We start from the raw sequence: 19,426 nt of genomic DNA, 5'->3' as shown, positions 1-19,426 counted from the left end.
ATATATCTTCACATTTATTTGGTTCTCAGCAACTGGCAAGACCTTCATGGATTGCAATGTTCAAATCAATTCCCGGATTCCTCTAAGAATCTGATCCATTGCACTTTGAGCCTTTACAGACTGCTACTTGTTCTTGTTTTCGGTAAGAGTTGCAGGTACCAAAAGTTGCAGAGGGACAGAAAAAACCATGATTGCTGTGTTCAAACTGCTCATGCATCTCAGTGAATGTAATGAAAATTTTCTTGATTCCACATTTGTTGCTTGATTTGGCATGGCAATCCTAATGCGGATACCTTCTCACCACAAGAACATACATAATTTTTCCTACAACTCAAAATTACTCACTTAATGAGGAGAAGAATCTCCAGAAAAAGTCGATATGTGTAGCTTAAGATCAAACACATCAGAGATAGAATCATCATCTACATAACTACATCAGATCTACATATAAATGTTAATTAACACAGACTAACAGTACACCAAGAGATGCCAATAACTATAGGTTTATTCTATGTAACTCATAGTCCATAAACAACATTAGACCATAATACTGGGAAAGCATACATTATCTACAGGGGTGATCAGAAAGCAGGACTAGCTGCAAGCTAGTTATACACTTAACCTATATTTCACAACTCTAGTTTGCAACTTCGTACTACTCGGTTTTTGCGTATCTGTCCTCCATTCTCGCGAACCTTCCTCGTATACGAGGCTGGCTGTCAGCTAAAGCCTTTCTGCAAGCATACTGCAAAAATGCAGAGATATGGTCAGTGTGATTGGAATTAAATTGAAAGAGGAGAATTCAAAGGAAGTGCAGATGGTAATCTGTTGTTCAACAAGTCATTTTAAGTTTTGATTATAGCAGCTGAAATAGACACAATGTTTTTTTTCGAAATTTTGTCCAAACCATCTGATTGTTTATACATGAAGCCATTAACAGGATGAGATTTTGTCTCAGAAATCTTTTGTGACAGCTTATTTACTAGGCAACTTATTGCAAATAATTGGAGTTAGAAAGTCCGTCTGAGATTTAAGCTCTGCAACCATTATCTAAATCGAAAGGATAACCTTCTTGATTTCATTTTTCAAGTAATGTTTGATGAAGAAAAAAAAATAACTCTAAATTAGCAAAATCTTGAGACGAAATATTTCATCCTTATAGTTTCTGGCAAGTTTATGAAAAGGCAAGTTAAAAGTGCATTTAATAATCAATACTGTTGATCTCTACTAAAGGAACTTTAATGATCTAGATGCTAGTTTTGCTAACTACAGGAACAATGTGGATCAAAATGATAAAACAATAAAATAAAATGATAAAAGAAACCATTTTTGGCATGTGCCATTGCTGAATAGCATTCACACTTTTATATCTTTGGTTATATTAAGTACAAGCCTTTTCAAATGCAAGGGGTTTTGCATTATAACCTTCCAACCTAGATACGCATGTAATTCACATGAGCTCAGGAACACATTTTGAACACTATTGGGGGGTTGTGCAAATTTAAAGAAAGGAGATACTCCGATAGCATGTTCAATGTCAAGAAATAAGTCTACATTTTCCCTTATCGATATCAAGAATTTAGCCCAGAACTATTTTTGAATAAGAAGAAAGGAAATTCACCTTGATCTTTCTGCCATAGTTTCTTTTCTTCCTTTTCGTCCTGTACCTGGAAAGTTTTTCCCTTCTTTCTTCAATCTTAACCTCAATCTTGACATCCACAATGGTTGCTAGATTAGAGGAAGGAACAATGTTCATGTTACCATGAACTAAATTATCAATTCCAAGAATCTGCCAGAACAAACTAAAAATCAATGAATGACCTGCAACATCATGTGGAAATTGCCAGAGCCACCTAAACATATCTTAGTGAACATAATATTGAGTATAAGCAACTGTCATCATTTAGCTAATGCAGCTATGCAGCTCAACAAGTTCAAGGTGCTTCCTACTCACTGGAAACTACTACCAATTCTTCGTGGTAAATTTGACTCTATCAGTCACATATGATTGACATCATCAGTAAAGCTAAACAAATTCAGAAATTAGAATAATTGAAGGAAATGTTTCTTCCGGTGTGGTTTTATCAATCTGCAAACCAGCCAAATAATAGATGATTACTAGAGACGATAAGCCGTATAGAAAATCATGTAACTTTTTAGTCTGACCTGTATATCTCCTTCACTGTATACTCTCCTCATCCCAAATGCAGCATCAAGATTCATGTCATTAACACCAAGAAAAGATGATTCAACACTGGAAATGTTAAAACAATCCACTGAGCTTAGACATCCGAAACTGATACTCTTTGGTAAAAATCCCTCAGCAGAGGACCTTTCTCCAGCTAAATTTTCTTCAGTCTGCACTGCAGCAACTGCAATATCTAATGCCTCAGGAAGTACACCTGCAGCAGACTTTGCAAAAAGATCCTTTTGGCAGTCATAGAAGGCATCACCCAGAAAATCTTCATTTTGGATTGATTCCATATCTGCAATTTTTATTGTTTCTTCTGTTACAGTGCTTCCATAACCAGACATCACTGACATGGCATCAGTTATTGGATCTAATGCAAGTAACAATTCCTCTAGAATGGGTTCTGGAGCTTTGAACAGATCTCCAACTCCTCCCAGATCATACTCTGAGATAGCAGAACTCTGAACCAGGTTACCCTGTAGAAAATCATAACACAATAAAATTTCACATGAAGTCTTAAAGTTCTGGAACTTCTGAATCCTCCTTGATTATATTTTATCTTTCTGGTGTTTTCTATCCCATACATTAGAGACAAAATGATTATTCTAATCTTTTTTTGAATTTGAGGATCATAAGATGACCAGAATAAAGAAATAGTTTGACTAACATAAATCAAAATCATTTTTAAGATTTAGAGACTAATTAATTATGTTTAATTTCTTCAGTTCCATGGAGTGCTTCTAGTTGTTCTTTCAAATTTTACTGATATGAAGGGCAAAGGCTAAGAAAGAGATCCTGTGCAAAACATCAACAAAAAAAGAAAAAGAAAAAGAACCAAAGATGAATTTTCCTGTAAAATGAATGAACAATACCATATTGACAAATTGGCAGGCATTGTAGTTAAATGCTGGATCTGGTGAATTTTTCCAAAGAAGATTTTCAAATGAAAGGCAGTTGTATTCCCTTTGGCTCTGTTCCTTGGAATCATAAACTTCTAAATATACACTTAAGTATACTATATTTTTTTTTCAGAACAGAAATGCAACAAACTATTTTTCTTAACTTATAAATGCCTATGTAAAAGATTTCTTAATCAGAAATGCTAATAGCTTTTGCAGAACCAATCTAAAAGGAATCATGTAGAAGAGGAAGCCCATTCTATATGCATTTAACAACATCAGACCCAAATCCTAGCGGTTTACGTTTCTTTTTCCCATTTTAGTGAATGTAACAAGAATGTTGAAACTTCTTTCCTCGACTAATGAAGCATTATGTCCTCAAATTACTGATTATACAACTTAAATTATTAAGTTGATGACTTAGTCAGAAATAGTTTATAATATGGATATGATTCCATGAAACGTTCTGGGGCCTTTTTATTTTAACAACTTACAAATATTTAGCTCCACATTCTCTAAAATATTTTACCAATCATGACCAACACTAATCTTTCTGGATTAAGTAAGCATATAAAAGGGGACAATCTAGAACATTGATGAAGAGAAAAGTATCATCATGGAGTTATTCAGAAATTATTTTGAAACATGTTAAAATATGGAGATATGGCATCGGGGAAGAGAAATATGATAAGTGAAATAATACTATTGTTATCTCTGTGTTTTCTGTACATGTGAACTTGGCTGACCTTATTACATAAAAATCCATTAGAATTTAGTTATGAGGAAAAAAAACCATGTTCTCGAGAAAGGGATGTTTGAAATGCATTGGGAACCATGTGCTTATGTTAAAATCCATGTTAAATCTGTTAGTTCACAAAGCAGTAATGCAGTATATAACACCTTTCTTGAGAACAGTTTAGACCGTTGACAATTAGTAATACAGGCAAGCTAGAGCAAGCATTTAGTCAGGTCTTGAGAGTTATTCATGTTTGAGAACTCATTTAATGGAGGTGGAAATTTATGTTAAAGGGCACCAAAACTCCAAAAAAAAGATGTGATGAGAATAATAAGATAATAACCTCCAATATGATAAGTTTGCGATTCTATGAAGAAAATGCACATTCTTATTTGAGAATACCAGAGTATAATCATACCCTGAATTACCATTAGATAGTGGCTAATCTCTGGATGTGTGCATGGGAAATTGTTGATGTAGTTAGCACGGTGAAGAATGAGAGCAACTAATTAATAATCTCTTGGATGCACAGGACAGGTTACTGAGAATTCACTTACATGGCTGTCTATATGCAGATCTACTAGCATAACCTGAACAGAAGCAGATTCGAGTTGAACGAGCAAAAAAAGTTGTATGATAAAAATAGTCACCTCTAAGATTCTAAGTCAAAATTCACATTATGTACCATATGCAAAGAAATTCTGAAACTCTCATTAACATCCAAATGTAGACAATAAAAAATTACCAACGTTATCTTCCAACTGGCTTTAGCTTCATGGCTAGAGATGGGAATTTCTTCAAGTACTCTGGTTCTCTTGCAAGAACATCAAGAATGAAGATAGCATGTAAGAGAACTTATTACAACTTGCATATATGTGGTCCAAACTATGGTTCGTCTTACCGGTCCATATTGGTGTATCTATCAACTATCGGTACAATACATACCGAACTGTGTCGAGCCATACCAAGCGTACCGACACAAGATACATGATTACAGTAAAACTTCAAACCCTTCGTGAGTTTAAAATTTTCTTCATAAAAAGCAATTGATCGATGCAAGATTTTCTTTCTCGAATGACTGAGATTGTTAGTCAAATAAAATCTTATGGTGAACATCTTTATGATCATATAATTGTTATAAAATTTTTGAGAAATTTAACTCTGAAATTTGATCATGTTGTTGTTGCAATTAAGGAGGCAAAAGATTTATTTACCTTTTTATTTGATGAACTAATAGGTTCCTTGCAAGCACATGAAGCAAGATTGAACAGGTCACTTGAGAAAATTGAAGAAAAAATATTTCAGGTTAAAGGGGAATCTTTTACTTTAAAAGAAGAGAAAAAAATTAACAAGAAAAAGACGTGGCAAAGGAGGATTTCGTGGTAGAGGAAATAGAAGAAGAAGAGGAAAATGACACTTTGATGGGCATGATAAACAAAAACAATCAAATTATGATAAAAAAAACTACAAGAATGGAATTCAATGTTATTATTATAAAAAGTTCGATCACATGAAGGTAAATTATTGGAAAAGAGAAAAGCAAGCAAGCTATGTGGAGGAAAATGAAAAAAAATAGTGAGTTGTTTATGATTCATTTATAAGTTAATGATATCTCAAATGATATTTGGTTTTTGGATAATGAATATTCTAATCATATGTCAGAAATAAGATTAATGTTTTAAGATATTGATGAAACTCACAAGTTAAAAGTTAGACTTGGAGATGACAAGCAAATCCAAGTGGAAGGGAATGGAACAATCGAGGTGAAGACAAGTCAAGGGAAGGTAAAACACCTTGATAATCTTTTTTTTGTTCCTAGTTTATCACATAACTTGTTGAGAATTGGACAATTGATAGATGATGAATATTTAGTTATATTTGATGATGGTTCATGTACTATTAAAGATAAAAAAAATCTGGTTTGATTATAGTAAATATTTGCATGACGCAAAATAAGATGTTTTTATTTGATGTCTAAAAGCATGCTCTTATTGCAACTCAAAAGAATGAGTCAAATTTATGGTATTTAAAATATATACATATTAACATTAAGGGTTTAAGGTTATTAAATAAATAAGAATAATTTTTTAATTGTCTAAAATTAATACACTTGATGATGCATTTATAGCAAACAAAGTAAGAAACCATTTCTTGTTGAAAAGCATAGAGAGCATCTATTCTCTTGATTTAATTCATGCTGACTTATGTGGACCTATGAATACTAAATCATTTGGTGAAAATTGATATTTTCTATTATTTATTATAATTATATCTGCACGAGTTAGGTATATTTTCTAGAATTGAAATATGAAACATTTGATAATTTTAAAAATTCAAGGCACTGTAGAAAGGTAAAGTGGTAGATGCATAAAGACACTTCGGACAGATAAAGATGATGAATTTTTATCTAATGAGTTTAGTTCTTTTTGTGAAAAAAATGATATTCATAGGGAATTGATAGCACTACAAACACCGGAGCAAAATGGTGTAGTTGAACGTAAGAATCAAACAATCGTTCAATGACAAGAAATTTGCTTAAAGGAAAATATCTTCCAAATCAGTTTTGGGCAGAAACAATTGTAATAGCAGTTTATTTGTTAAATATTTCACTAACAAAGGTTATTATGAATCGAACTTATTTTGAGACTTAGTATAGTATAAAGCCAAGTGTAAGCCATCTAAAAATTTTTGGTTATATTGCTTATACTTTGATAAATTCATAAAACCATCATAAGCTTGATGAAAAATACATCTTAATTGATTATTCCTTACAATCCAAAGCATATTGATTGTATAATCCTGTTAGTGGCAAAATTATTATTAATATAAATGTTATGTTTGGTGAAATAATAAGTTGGAATTAGGAGACCAATGGAGGTCAAACACAAATTTAGATTCCAATAGAACTAGACACTCTATAAAATCAAGTGACAGATCATGTTCCAACAAGTTCATCTTCAATCTCACCCAGTAGTAATTTAAATTCATCAAATGATTCCTTAGATGAAACCCCTACAGGAAAATTCAGATCACTAACAGAAATTTATGATTCAATATTTGCTTTATTTATTTCAAATCTTATAGGTTTTGAGAGAGTAGTTGAAAAAGAGGAATGATGAAAGACAATGAAGGAGAAAATTAAGTCAATTAAGAAGAATGAAACCTAACAGCTAATGGATCCACCGAAAAAAAAAAAACTATTAGATTAAAATGGGTATTCAAAACAAAGTATAATGTAGATGAAAGCATCTAAAAGCATAGGGCTCAACTTGTAGTAAAAGGATATTCACAGTAACAAGGTATTGCTTTTGATGATACTTTTTCTCCAGTTGATAGATTTAAAATCGTGAGAACTTTTTTTGCTTTAGCTGCTCACTTGAAAGCTTTTTAGTTAAAGGATATGAAGAAAATGTATATAAGCTAAAGAAAGCTTTTTATAAGTTTAAACAAGCTCTAGAGACATGATATAGTAAAATTGATTATTATTTTCATCAAAATAGATTTAATATGAGCAATAATGAACCTACTCCTTATCTAAAAAAGGAAAGTAAACATAATATTATTATAGTTTGATTTTATATTAATGATATTATATATATGGGTTCATCTAACTCTTTTGTGGTAAAATTTAAAAAATACATAATGAATAAGTTTGAAATATCAGATCTAAGTCTAGTGCACTATTTTTTTGAGTTGGAAGTGAAACAAGAATCATATGAAAATTTTATTTCATAAAGAAAGTATACAATAGATCTACTCAAAAAATCTAACATGATTAATTGCAAACCTGCAGCAACACCCATGAATGTAAATGAGAAATTGAAACTTGAAGATGATACATGTTTGACAAATACAAGATCTTATAAAAGTTTGATTGGAGGTTTGATTTATCTAACTCATACTCGACCTGATATTATCTTTTCTGTTAGTATAGGCGTATAGCATCCAAGTTTATACATCGCCCAAGCAAACATCATCTCGGAGCTTTTAAAATAATTCAACGTTATATTACTGGAGCTACAAATTATGACATTTAGTATTATCACAATTTAAAATATAAATGATTTGGTTTCACTAATAGTGATTGAGCAGGAGTTTTGGATGAGAGAAAAAATACTTTAGGTAATATTTTTAACCTCAGATCAAGAGCTATATCTTGGAGTTCAAAGAAGCAAGTAACAACTATATTATCGACATCGGAAGCAAAATATGTAGCTGCAACATCAGCAACTTGTCAGGCAATATGACTTAGAATATTTTTTGAAGATCTTCATCAAGAACAAAAAGAAGCAACTGAAATATTTTATGATAATAAAGCCACAATTGTAATGACGAAAAATATAATATTTCATGAAAGAACGAAGCATATAGAGATACACTATCACTTCATTTGGGATTTTGTAGCAAGTGGAGCCATAACAATGAAGTATTGTGGCGCAGATGAACGAGTTACAGATATTCTCAACCAAGTCATTTCTAGTTCAGAAACATGTTTATTTTATGTCTCAAATCGGTATATGTAATTATGAATCAAGGAGAAGTGTTGAGAAATAATTCATAGGTAGTTATCTAGGTCGTTGTCATGTTTTAGGTAATTATAGGCATGTTCTAAGTAGTAGCTCATGATTTAGAAGTTATGAGGGTAGTTCTTACACCTAACTCAATCATGAGTGATATGATGGGGTGAGGTAGTTACCATTAGGTCCTATAAATAGGACCATAATTCATGAAGCTAAGGTAGTGTGCACTTGAGAATGTCTTATAAGTGTTATAGGTCTTACCTCTTGTTTAATACTACTTCGATTTTTTTTATTGAAAGCATTTTCTTTTAATTACATCGTAGTATTCTGTTTTTATCGTTTCCTTGCTCCTCCATCCCCAACAACCGATCCTCTATTGGACAGGTACATACCGCTCGTACCGAGCGATATACTGTGGTACGACGAACCTTAGTCTAAACACATGAAGGTTTATAATAAATTATGCTTCTCAACATCAGTGACAAGTATGTTGACCGATAAATTCCTCAAGAAATTAAAATGTAATATTAATTAAACTACTTTAGATTTTTCTTGAGCCCTTAACTCAGAATAGTTCTCAGTTAGTATGAGACAAAATGGATGTGTCTCATACATCTTTCTGCTTCAACACACCTACAATGCTCAACATGTATATGAAACTTTATGGTTAAAGAAATCAAAATAATAGTGTTTATGAAAATTACCATTTGCAATGGTTTCAAGGTAGGGCATGCTTTCTTATGTGTTTTTAACAATAAAAAGTTCTTGATTTCAAGGACAAAGTGCAGTAGTAGCCTGTAAAACAAGACTTCGTATAGAATTCTTTGTTTCCAGTCTGAAACAGTCAAGAAGAAGAAAGAGATGTTAGTCAAAAAGGCAATGGTCAGGAAATTGTTGCTTCAGATAGCATATAGATTACAGTAAACATGGAAGAGGACCATCCAATGGTGGTTAATAACACCTTTCAAAAAAAAATTAATGACCCCATTTGAAATGCAAAGAAGGGACAAGAGAACAATGCCCAAAACCAGAAGTCTAGTTCTTGTAATTGATGACACACCAGAATCCACATGATCAATGGGTGTGAGTGGCGAGGAGGTGACATGTTCCCACCACCAAATATCCCAAGCATTTGAGTAACCAGCAGTAATATTTCTCATTAGTCAAGACTATATATATCATGGAAGAAAGAAGACAAGTGAAAAGGAATACAGGAGAAAGTCACACTACACAGATCAATGATGATCAATCAGAATTAGATTTCTGCAGGAAAGCAGGTTATATGAAATCTAAGAAGAAAAATAGAAGAGAAACAGCAGGTTAGAGCAGAAAAGAATTATGGAGCGATGCATACCATGTAGGGATCAAAATTAGGGAGGTCTGTGGAGACCAAGTCTTCACAAGCTGTAAATGGAAGGAGATGGTGATCAACTCCTGATACTTCTTGTGGAAAGCCCAACATGTAAGGCAGCAGCAACCCTTGCTCCGCATACATCTCTCCGACCCTCGTTGGTTGGAACTCGAAGAACAAGAAAGCAGGAACCACAAGAACAATATAATAACAAGAAGAAAGAAATAGGAAAGCAACAGACAAATGTATGCATGTAGAGGGCAACTCCCAGAGCTCTCTCCTTTCTTCTAATTGGACTCGGAACATCTCAGTCTAGACCATTTACTAATAAGACAGTAACCATTTGGTGATAAAACATGTCCTGTTTTGTAGTTCTGTGAAATATGTCACATGTCCAAGTTCATAGGTAGTCAGAGAGTTGTCTGCATCACCTACAATTTTTCACTTTGGTGCTCATAAAAAGTTCGGCTTTGACTTTTACTCCTCTCTCTGAGAATTGCCATCCACCGACTTTGGTTACATAAATCCAATGCACAAATTCAGAGGATATGATCATAAGAATATCGTAACATGAAGCAGAGGTCCTAACTACAGGAAAAAGATAGGACAACAGGGTATACATCTCTTGAATTGATGTGATAAAAAAATGGTCTGGAATCTTTTTCGTTGAATTATGATCATCAGCTTAGGAAGGAACCAACTTTTAGTGTGCACCTTGAATGCTAGTGTTCCATTGGAGCCACTGGTCCAATTTGTTGCAGCATCCATCGGTAGCCTATCAAGAAAGCACAATTGGACTGATGTCCAGAAGGAGAAAAGAAAAAGAATGAGGAAATGGAAGTTGTAGAGATGGCTCCTCCTGTTCATCACTCACAAGCCTAGGAGTTTGGGAGGCATCTCAGCTGCCCATTCTATCTAGGGTCTGACTGCCCAAGTGACTAGATTCTCCACTTCAAAATAAGAACAAGAACAAGTATTTGATTACAAAATTATCTTAAAAGTTCTGAATGTATAAATATATACTTGAAAATATTTTATTCAGGGTAATGTTGGTTAGGTATCATTTTCATGAACATTCAAACCAATGTCTCTAAAATATGAAACAAGAGAAGAATGATTAGTCACTCGATAGTGCTGAAAACAACAGAGGTATACAACAGAAATTTTCACTTCAGTATCTCAGATTTGACTTGGAATGAACAAAAACAACAAATGAAGTGTAGTCACTCACAGCCAAATGCATCAATGTCAGCGGAGACATAAGCTCAGCAATCAATGATAGCTGTTAGACTTCACTTGTTTTGCACAATGGGCATATTCTGTCCCCCAGTTTGTCCCATTGCTTGATTCCTTGTCATGATATCGATAGGTCCTATTTGTTCATATGCCCTTCTTTTAGAATAATTTGCTCATGATGTGACTGCACCATCTCCCTGACCTTAAATATTTGTCATGAATTGTCTGGGAGCAGTGTATAAAATGCACTGATGACCATTGTCTCCAACTTGCTGTAATAAAAGCCAGTGAGTGGCTGCATTCATTCATTGTTCAGCTAATGCTGCTGGTTCATAAGGTGGAATGAAGAAATGGGAACTGAGAAGGGGGATCTGGGTGGGTTGACATATGGGAAAGTGTGATGATGAAAAAGGCACGGAATCAGAAACAAAAGGAAATGCCACTCTGTCGAGCAGATCAAATTCATTGGAAGGGGTGGTGCTGTCATTGTCAATTAGCTCAACATAAAGTTCACTGCAAACATTCTCCTATGCCCACAATGAGCTCACACTGATTCATAGCTATATTTTAGTAGTAATGTGAAAACTGGACTTCTTTTACCCTTCTTCTCAGGCAGCTATTTCAGGTGCCTAAGCCAAAAAAGGGCACTGCAGACAAGTAGTACTCCCAAGTGCAGGACAAGCAAGGTCATATCATTTATTGTACTGAGTCACCTGGTGATGCATCTGAAACAACAACGACTCTCAATCATCACAAGGATGATGGTTTTACCATGATACATTCCCAATCACTTGTCAATCTTATGATATATACATGAGCTGTTCTTGGTGAGAAATGTCTCCATGTCAAACCCTCAATGATGAGCTCCATGCCATTCTCAAAACCCCCCAAAAATGCAACATGTCTACGATGCTATATGTTACTGAAGCATCTCATGCAAATCGTTCTCGTCCGTGGGATGCCGATCAGGCGACAATCTCGTCGTGGTCATACAGAAACTTGTTGCCTCTTCACAGTCGTCGAGGGTCCCCCTCTTCACAATGGCTCGTCCAGATGAGTGCAGGTCGGCCAGGTCTTGGTTAGGCCTGTGTTGGAAATGCCATGGATATCACATCATGGGGAGAAGTTTTGGGGAAGATCCAATCAAGCAAATAGTGATTTGCTATTCGAGTAGAAATTAGAGATACTGCCCGGTCCTGTTAAAATTAGAGAGAGAGAGAGAGAGAGAGAGATGTGCGTCTGAAACAAGACAAGTAGATCTTTGTTTAGATGTTGAAGCAGTTATAGAGTTGCATCCGCGTCGTGCAGTGATAAGGTCTCTCTCTCTCTCTCTCTCTCTCTCTCTCTCTCTCTCTCATGATCAAAATCTACTGTCTGGTGTGTAACATGGTTCGTAGGGAGAGAAAGAGAGAAAGATGCAGCCAAATACTTCAACCAGACTCCACTATCTCCGGCGGGTAATACTGCAGGTTCAATTATCATGCAGAGAAAACGAAACTGCAGTTCTTGAATGAGAAAGCAACTCACCACAAACCTTCTCCCATGGCTCAAAATTAGATGAAACTCAAAAGTGAGTCGTTCTGCTGTTACTTACTGAAGCTGAAGGTACACAATGGAGCCCAGAGAGTCGATCTATCTTTATCACCCTCATACAAGATGCACAAACCATGAAAGCTTCCAATTCCAGCACAGCCTTTCTTCTAGAAAAATATCAGTCTGTTTGTTGTCCACTGCACCACCTCCAACATCAAATAATGTGCATCAAGAAGAATGGTCAGGTCGAAGCTGCCCATGGTTCTTTACTCAGCAGGTGGTCACTCTCAGAAGCTGCCAAATCCCTAAGCTTGGGTGCTTCTGAGGGAATCAAACGTCCAAGTACGTCAATTTGGCAGCTTGTCAAGTGATTTGTCTGTGGATATAATAACGCTTTCTTTTCAGATCAACTAATGGCTCCTGTCAAGTCTCGATCCCTTCTGAGACACTGAACGATGAGTTCCACATATGACCAAGTGTCTAAGGCTGTTCATCCCCGTCGCTTTTAGGTGCAATTATGTCCGTGTGGCCACCTTGTGCCGCTTCGTTCCACCATCGTTCTCTCGGGTCCCCTCCTCACAGTGGCTTTTCCAGATCATTTAGCTGCAGCATCACGAGGAAAAGGCAAATATTTCTTGCCATGTTAGTCCCAGGTAACATGTTTCTAATAAGATAACAACAATAGTATTGTTTGCATCATCATTGACCGTAGGTTACTTCAGCAGTGGCTAATCATTCCATCAAGTTCATAAAATCTCCATCTTCTCAGAAGTAAAACCCTACTACAAATACAGTTCTTCTGCTGCAGTAGTTGCTGGTGTCACAGTGTCATCTTTGTAGGCCTTGCATTGGCAAATGAGAAACATAGGGAGAATCCACTCCCAAATGTATGCCTGCAAAGACAAGTGAAGCAAATTGGCCCTCAATCTGTCATTTGTATACATGATCATGATCTTCAACTGCATGCTTGAGAGAGAGAGAGAGAGAGAGAGAGAGAGAGAGAGAGAGGGCCTGGTCAGGCCAATAATATCAGTGCCAGGCAACCCATCCAGTCTTTGGTTTATGTTTTCCCTTGCAAGATAAACAAAATGAAATTAGAGTTGCGGCTGATAAGTATTTGGATGTCTTTTAACTCAAAAAGTATTAGAAAGGAAAATTTTCTACATGTAATTCTTTTTACCTTTTCCATTGTGCAGTTGCATGCACGTTGGTTCATCATCGCAAGATTCATTTCTTGCAGAATTTGGAAACCACCTCTTCTTTTAATACTCAATCAGTAGTTTTAGCCCACAAAGTGCATAATGGGAAGAGTAACAACCTTCCCTCTCATAAAACCTCTACGCAGGCAGACGGGTGGTCTGGGGGAACAGTTCAAGGGGAGATCTAAATGAATCCTTCTTAACTGGTTGAAGCACCATGTGTAAATTAACAAGCAATTAAGGTTAATAATGGTTTTAGTGCCATTCCTATGATTACAAACAAACATTACCTACACCTACTAAAAACTGTGTAAGTGGGACTCAAATACATAGGAAGTCCCCACCAAAGTACTAACTACATGTCTTACACCAATCAGTAACAAGATCAATAGACTGTCAGATGGTATAATTCCAAACAAACCTTGTAGTATATGCATAACAACATGATGTGCAATGAATGAATCAGAAGAGCCAGTTTCCTTTCCATCATCTACATCAATCTGGCTATCACAATGTAATGTGACAAATCTACATATACAGGAAAATTGTTGATCCTTATCATCACCAGCCTGACCTTCTTGATCACTAAACTAACAAAAACAAATGATTCAATCACAATACCTAGTGAGAAACAATCACGAAAAACTTTGCATGTTAACAAAAATCCTCTTTGGAGAAAAAACTTTGCTAATAACTAAACATCTCATCCAAAGCATGTTATAGATCATCCATCTAAATGGAAACCTCACTTGTGAATAGGACAAGGCAAACTGTCGCTCAAAGATAATATTTACCAAAGACTTAAACTTACTGACTTCAGGTAAAATAAGCCAAAGGCATCATTTACATGCTTGACGGAGACTAGTCAACTTGTGTCCTATTCCTTCACTGGTACCAAGTTGGTAGGCACCACTGTAGTATCAGTTTTCTGATTCTGCAGAGACTGAGCTAAGAAAGATTTCAGCTGATCAATAATGAGGTGTAGATAGCTTTTGCACATGAAATGACTTGAGCCACTGCCCAGCCACAAACCTGAAAATGTAATTGCATCACAGCAAACTAGTGTCATAGTTGACATCAATATATGAGAAGGAAAATAGAAAAGATAAATTTTAGGGCCACAGTGGCATGCCTCTTAAACCGAAACTTTCTGCTTGTATTTTCTTCTGAGCAAGGACAATCTTCTCTGAAGAGGCAATTTCTCATCCCTCTTTCCCATTTTATCCAAATAAAAGACAACCTTTTTTAAGGTTGTCAAAGCCTCTTCACTCTCAAAACCCATCTCTTTCTCTTGAATGTTCAACACTCTTTTCAGTGTTGCCAACACGTCGTTATCATCCTTTCCTAGTCTCATCTGAATGGACACTAGGCAATCAAGGGCTTCACCTGCAAATGAGCAATTCCATACAGAAATAATGAATCCTTGGAGTAGATATGACATGAACTTAACACATGGAAGGGTCCTTAATTAAGAGCCACATTAATGCTAAGCAAGTTCTAAATTTTGTTATCATTAAAGATAGGCAACAATGGCTAAAAGATACAAAAACAATGACGCTTGGATAGGACCCTCAATGTGGTTGCACAATGCAGTGACAAGAAAAATAAACATATACTACTGACTTCACAATTTCTTTACTACCATATATTTTCTAGAACCATCTCCAAAATCAAAATATGTTTCCTACAATGACTATTTTGACTTCTTGAGATAAAAGCACTCTCATCAGATATCACAAGAAAACATGACAATCTTGGCGTTGAGGTCCTTATCCACTTTATGGGTAAAATCAAGGTCTGTCGTATCGTACCATACCGGCGTTTCGACCTGAGCTCGGTACTGATACGGTACGGTGTACCGAGCACTACACCGGTACGGTACGGTGTACCGAGCGATACACCGGTACCAGGCGGTTCGCGTACCACTGGCTTGTCGGACCGGTATGTACCACCCGTACCGGGCGGTACGATCCGGTATGACAGATCTTAGGTAAAATATATAGATTTAAGACAGATACTGCAAGTTGTGGTATGCTATCAACAGTATGACAGGAAACCTGTCCAGCCTGATAATAAGAAGATATACACATTTACTTTTGGAACTTAAATCACTGGTCAAAGTTCCAATGAAGAAGGGATTAATCCTATCACAAAAATGATTGATTATAGATTTAGGCTGCAGCACATGGTTTCGCAAAATCTGTATGATTTTTCACTAATTATACTGGCTTCGTCCATCAAAAGTACCACCACCCAGTAGAACATGAGGCATAAAGCTTCCAGAACTGGAATAATGCTCGAGTTTCTACTACAGAGTACAGAAGGCCACTTGTGCTACTGAATTTCGAATTTTTAGAGTACATGCAGCAATTCAGTTGCATAAGTTCCTGCACAAACTGTAAACTGAAGAGCTTTATATTTCCAGAAGAAAAAAAAAAGTATAACAAGCTCACCTACTGGAAGAGATTCCTTTCCAAATGCATCCTCACGGATGCGCACTACTTCTAGAGCGAGTCGCTCAGCTTCTTCATCTCTATCCAAATTGTATAATGTGACTGCAAGGTGTAACATAGGGACCGTAATTGACTGATCCTTTGGGCCTACTGTTCTCAACATAATGTGCCAACATGTCCTTAGCAAGCGTTCTGCCTCAGCAAAATTTTTGGAACGAGAATGTGACATGGCAATGTTTAGAACGTGAGTCACTGAACTAGGATGTTCTAACCCTTTGTGCTTTTCAGATATAAGCAAACATTCCTCAAGTAATTCTCTGCTCTCCTGCTCCCTAAGCACAATAAAGACACAAACATGGTGCAGAGTTATGTCCAGACAACAAAACATTAATTGAAACCAACATATCATAGTGCTTACCTTGATGGAGAACATTAATAGTATTTCTGATCTCTATTTGAAAAGATGGTGTTTAACCAAAAAAGTTGCATGACTCAAATGAGTCTGCTAAGCAGCAGTGACATCATAAATTTTGATGTACAGAGAAAAATATGCTTGACAGAAATGGATTCCTTTTTTCTAATATTGGATAGATCATGGCCTTGGGATATAGTAAAACAAGTAGTTACATATATTCAAGTTATTCTTTACACTGTGTAGCTTATCAGGATACAACTGCTCATTAATCATGACATCCTTAGTATTCTTCAGCAAGGTTCTACATTTCAGGTACTTTTTATAAGTAGATTGTCTTATCTTTTTCATACTTGGCTTGATAATGTTTTATACTTCATGGTTGAGACAATTGTCTGTACCTTGTGCTTCATTTTATGATTATATATCTCAATGTTGATAACATCATCTACATTTTGTGTCTGATATTATGGCTGTAATTTATATATGATTTTGTTGCAAATCATATGACCTGATAATGTTTTATATTTCATGGTCCCAGTTCAGAGGGTTTATCAGGCAGTAAGCCCTGTATCATATCTGGACTGCCAAAAACGGGTAGTTCACATTCCGTTTCAAGTCTGGACCAATATGTATTACCCAGTACATAGTGGTCCAGACAACACCAAACCATGTTCTTTAGTAACTCCAAATAATAGTTTTCCACCATATTCTTTTACCTGTCCGGCGAAACATTTTCTGATGGGATGAGTCTATTTGGGATCATTTTAATTGAACAATTAACATTATACGCACACTCACACACACACACACACACACACACATATATATATAACTGTTAACTACAGAAACAAAAAAAAGAAGAAGAAAAGGCAATGAATTCCATGAATACCATCACCCAAATAAATAGTTTGTGGTTTTCTGTTTGGACAAAATAATTCTACAACATAATATTAAAAAAATTAGAATACCAACTTTGGCAAATACAACACCCACCCATAACTCATCGGATAGAAAACAATGTGGTGAACATGTTTAAGCCCATGAAAACTTCGATGATGATGATCTTGTTGATATTACTTGATTATAACTTTTTAAAATTTCCAAAACAATTTTGAATTTTGATATAAACTATCTTAATAAAAACACTCTGGATTCTGAATTTTGACTCCATAATATTTTCACATCTACAGATGAAACCAACCAACCTTTCAAATCTCCTTATTTTACTATTTTTCTTTCATATCTCTCCTTTCCTTTTCTTCTAAAATTAAGGGTCCCTGATCACAAATAACACAAGTACCAAAATCCCCTAGATGATACTGCAGGAAGCAACAAGTGGACTTTGTAAGAAACTTATTCTCTTTCCTTAAAATTATTTAGTGACATTGCACATAAAATTTTTGTGGTCTGTGGATTAAAGATAATCATGGTGATGCTTTTAGGTTTTAGGTAGGTCCCACTGTTGCTCAATATTTGCTTCCATGTCATTTGAGACAATTTGTAGTGTGTTGCTCAATATTGCTCAGAAAGTATTAAACACTATCTACTGCTCCATGGAACTCAGAAAGAAAGGGAAAAGTCTGAAATCTTTTCATAGCACAGTAAAGACAGTCGGGTTCAGAGATTAATCTTAGGCATACTGCATTTGAAAATAAAAAATTAGCATGAATATGGCATCATATATCAAGAGAACAATGGGTAAAGCTATCATAGACTTCAGGAATTATGAACACAATCCATATATAAAAACAATGAACATTTTCCATGGGTCCTACACTGCATACAGAATCCGATATATTGTGCAATTTACCTTCCTGCAACATGAAGCAGTTCTGCCAAATCAGTCCTCATTTTCTCAAGTAAGTCATCATTTACAGCCATATACTTTGCATCTTTAATTACTTGGAGACCACTTTTATACATAGAAATTGCTTCATTAATATTTCCTACAATATCAATAGATGTTTAGAATAGACTAGAGCAGAGAAGAGACAAAACCAAGGCTATAAATATTCTTTTGCCTGTAAAAGGGAGTTCAAATTTAGCATACTTAAAGAAAGTTTTGGCACAACTTACCCTTTGCACACACAGCATGTGACAAGGAGCACATAGCCATTCCCACCTTTCCATTATCTTCTCCATATATTTTTCTGTATATATCTAAAATTCTAGAAAGTAGAAGAAAATAGTCAAGAAAACTATTATTATCCTGATGTTAAAACACAAACTTAATACTTATGAGAAAAAAAACTATTTTTTAAATTATTTTATTACCCACAAAAGTATAGGATGATCCATATGGAAACTGGCATTTGCTATTACAGGTACCAAGGTTGGGGGCAAAATTTGCAATATGATGAAGAGGAACTGGAAACAACTTATTAGCATCTTATAAGTGAGAACATTTTGCCTTCCTCAGTCCAGCTTAGTGCTTGCCATTGCTCATACGAAAGCATGAAGTCAAAAGCAGTTTTTAGTTTCCTTTCATAACCAAGGACTGATTAAAAGGAACTCAGACATTGTCTAACCAGTAATTCTTCTTCTAGCAAATGGACAATGTTATATTACTTGCTGAAGCTACATAGCAAGGGGACTGCCAACTCATAATGCCCATTGGAAAAGTCTAAAAGGTAAGTCATCAAGCTTCACCAACAATGAAAGTGAAGGAGAATCCAAGATCAAATTGAAGTGTCCAAAAAAACTGAAAGCTAGAACAATGTATTGATGACCAATTTTGTTAACATCCTTCTAACACTTGAACCTCTCTGCATGCATCAATTTCATGTCCTTTCATTTTGCCAAATATTACAGAAGGTATTTCGATTGACAGGAAGAATATTTCAAATCACATTTTCTGTCTCCCTAGAAACAGATTAGCAATTAAAGACATTAT

The 19,426-nt window shown here is 35.3% G+C and overlaps 2 protein-coding genes across 4 annotated transcripts in view; both read right to left on the bottom strand.

Annotated features, from left to right (window-relative positions):
- Positions 1-423: 423 nt before the first annotated feature.
- LOC103975476 (zinc finger protein CONSTANS-LIKE 1) lies at positions 424-10,076 on the bottom strand. 2 transcript variants are annotated; one of them, XM_009390449.3, is made up of 4 exons: positions 9,701-10,076; positions 2,167-2,667; positions 1,622-1,708; positions 424-745 (listed from the first exon to the last, which is right to left on the bottom strand). In XM_009390449.3, the coding sequence occupies exons 1-4, from the start codon at positions 10,001-10,003 to the stop codon at positions 656-658; spliced, it is 981 nt and encodes a 326-aa protein (XP_009388724.3). In that variant the 5' UTR covers positions 10,004-10,076; the 3' UTR covers positions 424-655. The 2 variants fall into 2 exon arrangements, with proteins under 2 accessions (XP_009388724.3, XP_009388723.3); XM_009390448.3 differs by having other exon boundaries at positions 1,622-1,789; positions 9,701-10,050.
- Positions 10,077-14,300: 4,224 nt separating this feature from the next.
- The window catches only part of LOC135605921 (uncharacterized), a 10,862-nt gene continuing 5,736 nt past the window's right edge, over positions 14,301-19,426 (bottom strand). For both annotated transcript variants that reach the window (XM_065096541.1, XM_065096543.1), the window contains exons 6-10: positions 18,610-18,701; positions 18,344-18,479; positions 16,119-16,450; positions 14,798-15,051; positions 14,301-14,697 (exon numbers count right to left, since the gene is read on the bottom strand). In XM_065096541.1, the coding sequence (XP_064952613.1) occupies positions 14,801-15,051; positions 16,119-16,450; positions 18,344-18,479; positions 18,610-18,701 (811 nt within the window). In that variant the 3' untranslated portion in view covers positions 14,301-14,697; positions 14,798-14,800. The remainder of the gene's footprint in view (positions 14,698-14,797; positions 15,052-16,118; positions 16,451-18,343; positions 18,480-18,609; positions 18,702-19,426) is intronic.

The sequence above is a fragment of the Musa acuminata genome, chromosome BXJ2-2 (genome assembly GCF_036884655.1).
Source record: "Musa acuminata AAA Group cultivar baxijiao chromosome BXJ2-2, Cavendish_Baxijiao_AAA, whole genome shotgun sequence".
Taxonomy (NCBI): domain Eukaryota; kingdom Viridiplantae; phylum Streptophyta; class Magnoliopsida; order Zingiberales; family Musaceae; genus Musa; species Musa acuminata.
The sequence above is the reverse complement of the archived record's forward strand: the minus strand, read 5'-3'. Positions and strand labels throughout refer to the sequence as shown.